We start from the raw sequence: 10029 nt of genomic DNA, 5'->3' as shown, positions 1-10029 counted from the left end.
ATGTGTGCCTTCATACCAGAAGAGACACACACAAGTAACTCTAAGGAGTGTATACCGTTTATCGCGCTGCGCTGACAGAGCAACGCGATGCTCAAAGAGGTAAGTGTTTCCAACGCTTCGCTACGACGACACGGTGGTGGCACCTGCCCGTCGCTTTGCGTTCTACACCTTATCACCAACGAGACAGGCGCGCATCTTTCTCCGCGGGCACGCACGCCTTAGTTTTCGAAGATGGCCAGATGGCGCTCGTGTCTAACGTGCCTCGATGCACTCGTTCGCCCCCCCTACACGCTCGAGGCACTCTAACGCAGTGCCTCCAGAATACGATTCACCGATTTCCTTGCGCAGAACACCAAATAAACGTTTTGTTCACTCTCCAGACACAAGAATCGTCTTTCGACGACATTTGCAGAGTAACATGCAGATTTCGGCCAATTTTTTGGTCCCCATGCCATGCATATACGAGATAGTGAACTGTGGAAATGAGTCGAGTTAGTAAGCAGTATAATATTGAGTGAGTGAGTGAGTGAGTGAGTGAGTGAGTGAGTGAGTGAGTGAGTGAGTGAGTGAGTGAGAACATCTCCTCACCTCGACGAGATAAGGCGAGAATCGGTGAGCACTGGTCGCGTCTTCGCTGTCGTCTTCTTCGGCTGCGGCGGCCGCAGCGGCCTCCTTCTCCCTCTGCAGTTGCCGCTGCCTCCACGGGGCCATGTCCGAGTGGTGGGAGCGCACGCTGGGCGTTGGAGAGTTGCGACTCGAAGAGACTGCAGCGCGCACGCTGTGTTAGTAAGAAGCCGACGAATAATCTACAGATATAAAAAAACCGTATCACCACATTTCGGCGATTCCGAAGAACTGCCTACTCTTCGGCGTACAGCAGCGGTATTGTTTAAGCTATAGAGTACTCGCAGTTCACGCTGAGTCACCGCCGTCGGCTGCAGTTTACAATGAACATGCGCACATGCATTCAACACACGCGACTCTTGCGGATCACACCACGATGCTATGTATTATGGTGAGTACTCCTTCGTCTTCGCTATCTTCTCCATACTCCCAGTCTGCCGTAGGAAGGTAGAGAAAAAGTCACACACACACACACACACACACACACACACACACACACACACACACACACACACACACACACACACACACACACACACACACACACACACACACACACACACACACACACACACACACACACACACACACACACACACACACACACACACACACACACACATGCGCACACACACACACGCACACACACACACACACACACACACACACACACGCACACACGCACGCATGCACACACACACAAACAAACACGCACACGCGCGCACTCACACACACAGTGCAGCAGCTGCCTTGACAAAGACAAGTCCGCCTGAGGGAGACGTTGGTTGCTTGGTGACACCTTGCTTGAAAATACTTCATCTACTTAGGCTTCTGTTTTCCCTTGAACATCTCTCTTATTTGAATACACAGCATTGCAGCTATAAATCAATGGCACTCTTTTTGTTTGTTCTTTTGAGAATGAAGATTACTCGAACACGATAAGAAGGCTCCTAGTTAAACTGAAGAAAAAGGCGGTTTCCGGCCAGTTTCAAGCGGGAATTTACATGGGAAAGCCATACTAACATCTAGAATTGGAACCCGGGACCATAATAAACTTCGTGTACGTTCCTCCCCTTGCAGTTTCCCGCAGACCTAATCGGCCTTATGACACAATATTTACATAAAAAAGGCATAAGTTCAGTGGAAGATTGCAGAGATGAGAATTCTTAGACATGTACGATCACCGGAGTCGACGTTTCGACTAGCGGTCCTGTCTTCTGTTGCAGCTTTGAAGAAGACAAGTACGCTTGTCGAAACGTCCGCTTCAACGACATCCCCTGTTCACAAAGATTTTTCTATCCGCTGGCAGGAAGCCCCTACAGCGAGCCTTCGCAGTCCAAAACTATCTAATTTGCCGACTCACCGTCGGACGCGTGGTCTGGCCTGGCCAAGTCCCCAGAACTATCGGGCTTGTTTAACCGCTCCGAGCTTTGGTCCGGCGAAACCGGGAATCCGCTCCCCATCCGTGGACTCGCCGACGAGTCGCTGTCCGCTGCACCAGAATTTACATTCAAGAGAGGAAAGAAGACAAAAAGAAAAAAAATAAACATCACTGAATGCCGTTTCTTCGGCAACAGAGCTGACGGCACAATGTTGAAGCGTAGCGTCTCCAGTTTTAACCAGAACACATGGTCAGCTTTGGAAACTAGTAGTGGACTACCGTATTTCACTCGCCTGCTGGTGTTCTGCAGTTATAACGACAAATAATTGTTGGGGATTTGCGCCTCGAAACCCCAATATGATTATTAGAAACAAAGACTACAGGCCTACGTGACCACCTTTAACTTTTGTGTAGTGCCACCGCTGCATACGCGCCAGCCGATTGACTGACAATCCTCTTTTTTTTCTCTCTCTCTCTTTCTCTTCTCTTTCCTCTCTCTCTCTCTCTCATCTTTATGCCCCCCTTCCCATTCCCCCAGCGTAAGGGAGCAAACCGGGCATGTGCCTGGTTAACCTCCCTGCCTTCCCTCTTGTTGTTCATCCCCCCCCCCCCCCCCGTATGGTAGAGGGCTCAGGAAATTTCAGTCACCCGGAGTCCTTTAACGTGCACCTAAATCTAAGCACACAGCCACCTATAGGCTTTCATCGAACTGCTGTCGCCATCGTCGGGATTCGATCCTGCGGCCTTCGTTTCAGACATGGAGCATCATAACCGCCTCCGCGGCAGGTATAGTATAACACCGCGACTAACTGGTCAAAAAGCAGTCTTTTATTGTGACGAAAACAATCACTTCTCTGTCCTTCCCTACTCCCTTCTCTGTCTTTGCCATGTTCCCATTACTGCACCTAATGTTCCAATCTTTGCTCAAAGAAGCAACATGTTCACGAAATCTCAGAAGCCATCTAGCCGAAAAGCAAGTTTCTATATAGCGTGGTTATCAATCGGCTTTGCGCCGTTATTGAGATTACATGAGACGCATCCGCAAGCATCAGTGGATTTATTCAGGCTACTCATTGCATCGGTTCATACATGCACAATGCAACGCATGATATCACTTAGCGTCAAGGACAACGCGGACTATCGCACCGCATCGATGCATCTTCCAAAACCACGCATGCGCCCTCGACGACCGCGCACTCTCTCGAGCTTTCTCCTGCAGCGCCCCGAGCGGTCTCGTTAGTAAATAAACGGAGCAAATGATTAATTAACGACGATTTTTCTACCGTCCCTTTCAGGCGCAGCATATTCCGTTGCGTTCCGCAGGGCTGTCATCAGCACTTTCAGCAGAGTCACACACAAACAAGCTCGCGTGTTCTGTCCGACTTTCGTGTCGGTCTGGATTATTGCACCTCTTTTTTCCTCTCTTTGAAAGTTTTCGGCGAGGTCTACTTATAGAGCGCCCTCCGCAGGGCGGTATTTGTGCGTGGTGTACGTACACACACGCGCGCCAACGAACTTAATCCGCTTATATAAGGCTGCGGGTTTCGGCGTGTCTTCTAATCCTGACCCGCGCATGCTATAGCAGTCCCCCACTCACCCCGCGAACCTCTCGGCTTACACACACTCCTCTGCGGTGGACAGAAAGGTCGTGAGGTCGACCACCTTAATTTTCCATATATATATATATATATATATATATATATATATATATATATATATATATATATATATATATATATATATATATATATATATATATATATATATATATATATATATATATATATATATATATATATATATTGTTGTGCCACAGACATTTTCCTCGTTCGGCAGCACGTCTCACGAGATCGAGCGCTGTTCCGACGAACTGTCTCCCCCCCTCCCAGCGCCGCCTTCCGTGCAGAAGAACCGTGCAGTTCCGGGGATAACGTCGCTTCCTCCGCCGAACCACCTCGCAGTTCCGGGTATGGCTACGTCTCCACCTCCGAGCCCGAGAACTGGTCTTAGAGAATGGACCGAAGACGTTATTTAAGGCCGTGCCGACCCCATGTTAGAGGATTTGCCCCAGCCGACGTTGTCGTGCTGGCCGGCTCTGTAAAAACGACAACCTGCTACAGTAAACGTTCCTTCTTGTTGCTGTTTTCAAAACGGATTGCCTCCCTGCTTCGCCTTCGGGCAAAAGGATTCGGCGAAGTCCGCTCGACGGCTCGCCGCTCTTCGCCACCGCTACCATCGCGACACAGCAAATTCTTAACAGTGGTTGGCAGCTGCGGCATACGCTACCCCTGTCCTCAACGTTTTGCCACTCTGAGACCCGCTACCCCGATCTCAAGGGCTGAAAAGTTGGATCGGATCCTCGGAAGCCCGAGGACGACCACCGTGATATTGTTTTGCTGCCCTGGGACCCGCTACGCCGACTTCAACGGCTGGAGAGTTGGAGCGGATCTTTGCAGGCCCGAGGACACCCACGACACCGCTCGACGGCAACGACGAGATGGCCGAAGTCACCCGCTCTGGTTGGGTGAGTGCCTGACGTTCGTCTTTTGTCGTCAGACCCTGTTAGCACAGAGTAGCCAAGTATGTTCTTTTTAGATCTTTAAGTGGCTACTGCTTGGCTGGTTCTCGACTTGCTTCACGTCGTAGAATACAGCTTCTGAGACAAAGCTCTTTCACAAAGGAACGTGCACGAGTTGCGGTACACGATGAAGAAGCTCAAAGTGAGGGACCTTCTCGATGTTTGTGAGCAGCTGGGTGTTTCTGTTGCTAGGACGAGCCGTAAAAGAAATATCCTTGATGTCATGAGAGCGGAGGGAATAACTGAAGAGGAGGTAAAAGAGGCTATGGAGACAATTAAGGAAAAACAGCGGGAGGCTGAGGAGCGTCTAAAACGCGAACGCGAGGAGGCTGAGGAGCGTGAAAGGCGAAAAGAGCGTCAACGTGCTCTTAGAATAAAAGAGCTAGAACTTGAGCAGCTTCGCATAGCCTCGGCGCAGTCTAACACTATCCCTGGCAGACGAAATGCCAAGACAGAAAATCCAAGATTTGATTCTGCCGTTTAGGACGGGTGGAGACATCGCGCTTTTTTTAGTGAACTTTGAGCGCACGTGCGAGAAAATTGGAATAAATGAAGGTGTCTGGTCCCAGAAGCTTCTGTCAGTCATTCCGGGAGAGGCCGCGGAAGTAATAGCTCGGTTGTCTAAAGAAGACTCTGACGACTACGCTAAGGTCAAAGCGGCTCCCCTTCGTAAGTACCGCTTGTCTGCCGAGGCATTTCGGCAGCGGTTTCGGCAAGCAAAAAGGGGCAGTGAATCATGCACAGAGTTCGTGTACCAGCTTAAGTCTAATTTGAAAGAATGGCTTAGAAGTGCGGATGCGTACGGTAACCACGACAGGGTGGTGGCCCTCGAGCAATTCTATCGTGTGTTGCCTGAAGATGCCAGACTCTGGCTTCAGGACAGAATGAAGGGAACAGGCATTGACAAAGCTGCTGAGCTAGCTGATGAGTATCATACGCAAAGGAATTTTCAGTTGGATCGCGAGGATACAAAAGAGAAGAGGGACTCCTCAAGGCGGCTTGCTGCTCAAAATGCAGCACAAAAGATGGCTCCGCCGCGTGACGAATTCAGTCAGGGAGCGACTAACAATGAGAGGGAAAGGAGAAAGCCAGGAGAGGCACCTGAGTCGACAGCAAGTGCGAGGGAACGCGCCGACACCGCTCGAGCTTTTGAATCAAAACGACCAATTGTATGCTACAATTGTAAAAAGGAGGGTCATATCTCATCTAGCTGTAAGCAAAAGTTTGCTTTTGCTGGCATTCGCGAGTCGGACGGGAACTTGAAGTTACTCGAGCCTTACATGCGCGAAATCGTGGTCAACGGAAAGAAATGCCGGGCACTCCGCGATTCAGCTGCGACGATGGACGTAGCACACCCATCTTGCATCTCCCCTGGCGACTATACTGGCGAATGCGCCGGGATCAGACAGGTTGCAGAAGAGCAAAGTGCCTCTTTGCCAATTCCTGCTGTTGTTCTAGAGGGAAATTTTGGAAAAATGCGCACTGAGGCGGCCGTGAGCCCTAATTTGCCCCAAGATTTTCCGTACCTTTTTTTTCCAACAAATCAGAGCAGCTCGTTAAAGAAAAGGCCAGTCATTTTCATCTCCCCTCGCGTGCATGGCACTCACGCGATCGCGGTCCCGCGCTCTCGCGGGGAGACTTGAGATCTCGGTTTCGAACGAGGAGGCGGTCGAGCGTGAGACAACTCCCCAGGGAGACTCGGGCCAAGAGGCGGCTAGGGTATCACAGGACATCGAAGACAGTAGGGCTTTGGATACGGTATTGGCTGCCGAACGCGACGAGCCTGTGGAGGTGGATGAAAACAGGGCGCTTCAGGAGAACGTTCAGTCGTCCCTGCTTGGTCCCACATCCACTTGTTGGGAAGAGCTCAGTAAAGTAGACAGGAACACACTCGTCACTGCGCAGGCAAGTGATGATACCATTAAGAATCTGCAGCATAACGGGAAAGAAGGAGTAGCCCGAAAGAACATCTCATTCTACACGAAGGCAGGGCTCATGTATCGAAAGTATCGGGACGCTGAGGGAAGAACGTTCGACCAGCTTCTAGTGCCAGAGAAGTACCGACGACAGTTTTTGGAACTGGCGCACGGAAATGCCTGGGCGGGCCACCTTGGCATCAAGAAAACAAAGGCGAGGCCCGCACAGGATTTCTATTGGCCTGGATGCTGGAAAGATGTAGAAAACTTCGTGCGATCGTGCGACACGTGTCAGAGAGTAGGAAAATCTACTGACAAACGGATGTCCCCGATGAGATTAGTGCCTGTTATCACAGAGCCGTTCCGGAGGCTCGTAATTGATATTGTTGGCCCCCTTCCAGAGTCCCGTTCGGGTTGCCGCTACATTTTAACTGTTTCGTGCGTGGGAACGAAATTTCCCGAAGCGGTTCCGCTAAAAGAGCTCACTTCTCCCTGCATTGTGAACGCACTTTTGTCCATTTTTGCTCGCGTTGGCTTTCCAGCCGAGATTCAGAGTGACAATGGGAGCGTATTTACCAGTTGTCTAACAACAGCGTTTTTTGAACGCTGTAGAATAAAAAATAATCCACAGCTCTATAGGACATCCACAGTCTAACCCCGTGGAGAGGATGCATGTTGTACTCAAGCGAGTTCTGAGAGCACTTTGCTTTGAACATAACAAAGATTGGGAGGCATGCATACCCGCGGCACTGTTCGCCATACGGTCCGCTCCCCACGAGACAACGGGATCCAGTCCCGCCGAGCTTGTCTATGGAAGAAACTTAAGATCTCCATTTCGGCTGTTGAGAGACTCGTGGGAAGGTTATGAAGAAGACCCGCGCGTAGTCAGCTACGTTTTAGATCTGTTGGAAAGACTATCTAAAACCAAAGAGCTCGTTGAGGAAAACATGAAGGTGGCTCAGAGTTTAGCGAAGACTTACTACGATAAGTTGTCCCGGAAGCGCACGTTCAACATCGGCGACCAGGTAATGCTGCTACGACAGTGTAAAAAGAACAAAAAGGACATGCAGTGGGAAGGGCCAGCTAAAGTAATGTCCAAGCTTTCAGATACAAACTACGAGGTAAAACTGGGCCGAAAGAAAAGTAAGGTTTACCACAGTCATTTATTGAAGCCTTACATCCAGCGCCATGCCGCGGTAAACATGACACTGAATGCGGCGAACGAAGTGGAGACCGACCTCTTAAGTTTTCCACGTGAAAGCGACGCGCCAGCTAGCAGGCTCGTACAGCTTATTGCCGAAGAACGAATTCTCACGGAAAGTCAGCGTGATGATGTCACGAAAGTAGTTAGACTACGCAGACGTGTTTTGCGACAAACCAGGGAAAACCTCTTTGGTAGAGCATGATATTCAGTTATCAAGTGAAGAACCAATCTCTAGCAAGGCTTACCGCGTATCGCCGAGGCAAAGGGAAATCACGGAAGCCGAGATCCGCCGCATGTGTGACTTGGGGGTCATCATTCCAGGTGAAAGCGATTACACCTCCCCACTCATACTAGTCGAGGTTCCGGGAAAAGACCCTAGGCCATGCGTGGACTACCGCCGGCTAAATAAGATCACGTTAGATCAGACGTATCCGACACCTAATATCGAGGAGAGAGTAGAAACCGTGGCAAAATCCACATATATCCCCCTCTTAGATCTGGTACGGGAATACTGGCAGGTCCCGTTGACGGAGCGAGCCTCTCGTTATGCCGTATTCATTTCCCCATTGGGAACATTTCGCCCTCTAATGCGTGCTTTCGGCTTAAAGAATGCTCCCTACAGCTTCTCAAACCTCATGGATTGGGTGTTGCGGGGTTTAGGAGATTTCGCCCTGCCGTATCTCGATGATGTGGCGATCTTCACTGATACGTGGGTCAAGCATATGACTCACTTGAGGACCATTCTGGCTCGACTACGTGGTGCAGGCCTCACCGTGAGAGCGCAGAAATGTCACTTAGGGTGCGCAAGCGTAAGTTATCGCGGCCACATCGTGGGTCGTGGCCAGCGTAGCCCGTCCGGGCTGAAAGTTGCGGCCGTTTTAGAGTATCGTCGTCCCACCACAAAGTCGGAATCGAGGGCGTTTTTGGGACTGGCGGGGTATTATCAACACTACGTCAAAGGTTACTCAAACTTCGCTAGTCCGTTGACGGACTCTCTTAGCAAAACCAAGCCCACCGTCATTTCTTGGGACACAAGAAAAGAGAATGCTTTCAAGAGCCTGAAGAGCGCTCTCGCAAAACGACCCGTGCTAGCGGCGCCGGACTTTTCTCAGAGTTTTATTATTCAGTGTGATGCCAGTGACCGCAGCCCAGGAGCAGTTTTGTGCCAAAAGGACGCCGAAGGGCACGAGCGGCCAGTTTTGTATCTCAGCAGAAAGCTCAGTGTCAGAGAGGAAGCTTACAGCACTTCAGAAAAAGAGTGCGCCTGCCTTGTTTGGGCAATCGGTAAGCTAGCATGTTACGTCTCAGGGTCGAGCTTCATAGTAGAAACTGATCACTGCCCCTTGACTTGGTTGCACAACATGTCGTCTAAAAGCGGTCGTTTACTTAGGTGGAGCTTGACGCTTCAGCACCATAACTTTAGTGTGCGCTATAAAAAAGGGAAGCTGCACACAAATGCAGATGGTCTCAGCAGAGCTTATTGAAGTGCAGCCCAGCTCCCTCATACAAGTTGAGGCACATCCTTCTGGTTTGACGTGTTTTGCATACTTTTGGTGTCTCTTCTTTCGTTTTGCTTTAAACTGTATCAACAATGTCGCATTGCACTAACAGATGTATTTTTGTTTGAAGTGTACTCTGATATGTAAGCAGGAAGGCCAGCTCTACCATTGTGGTAAAATTGTTCAAAAAAAATGCACAGAATTGTTTTTAGGCTGCTTCAGCGGGTTCCGACCTACTCGTATGGCATTGAGGATGGTTTCCCGTGGCCATTCTTGGCATCGGGACTGCGCAGTGTAATCACAGAATTCGTGAGGGCTAGTGTTTTGAGGTCTCTAAGGGATACGTTTCTCGTGCTAAAACGTACAATAGTAGAGAGTCAACAGATCTCTTTGCTGCCTTGGTCTGGCGCTATGAGAGACGTTCAGAGGGTGCTTGCTTCCATGAAAGCGGTTTGGCTTTGTGTTCAACTCCGTCGTTCCAGTGATTCCCTGCAGGGCTCTGAAGATCACCACTGGGTGGCTACAATATCGACGGTCAACCAGCATACCTCCTTCCGAGCCACCCTAGACGGCTCAAAACTCCGGATGCATTGTCTGGCGGCGGGGGTGCTGTTGTGCCACAGACATTTTCCTCGTTCGGCAGCACGTCTCACGAGATCGAGCGCTCTTCCGACGAACTGTCTCCCCCCTCCCAGCGCCGCCTTCCATGCAGGAGAACCGTGCAGTTCCGGGGATAACGTCGCTTCCTCCGCCGAACCACCTTGCAGTTCCGGGTATGGCTGCGTCTCCCTTAGCCGAGCCACTGTGCCGTTCCAGGGAACTGGTCT

General features: G+C 50.4%; 1 protein-coding gene across 1 annotated transcript in view; it reads right to left on the bottom strand.

The window, feature by feature from the left end:
- Rph (Rabphilin) overlaps positions 1-10029 on the bottom strand; it is a 219934-nt gene that overhangs the window by 133518 nt on the left and 76387 nt on the right. Inside the window, exons 8-9 of the mRNA XM_075889095.1 lie at positions 1988-2116; positions 589-764 (exon numbers count right to left, since the gene is read on the bottom strand). Of these exons, the coding sequence (XP_075745210.1) occupies positions 589-764; positions 1988-2116 (305 nt within the window). The remainder of the gene's footprint in view (positions 1-588; positions 765-1987; positions 2117-10029) is intronic.

This window comes from Rhipicephalus microplus, chromosome 3, assembly GCF_043290135.1.
Source record: "Rhipicephalus microplus isolate Deutch F79 chromosome 3, USDA_Rmic, whole genome shotgun sequence".
NCBI lineage: Eukaryota > Metazoa > Arthropoda > Arachnida > Ixodida > Ixodidae > Rhipicephalus > Rhipicephalus microplus.
The sequence above is the reverse complement of the archived record's forward strand: the minus strand, read 5'-3'. Positions and strand labels throughout refer to the sequence as shown.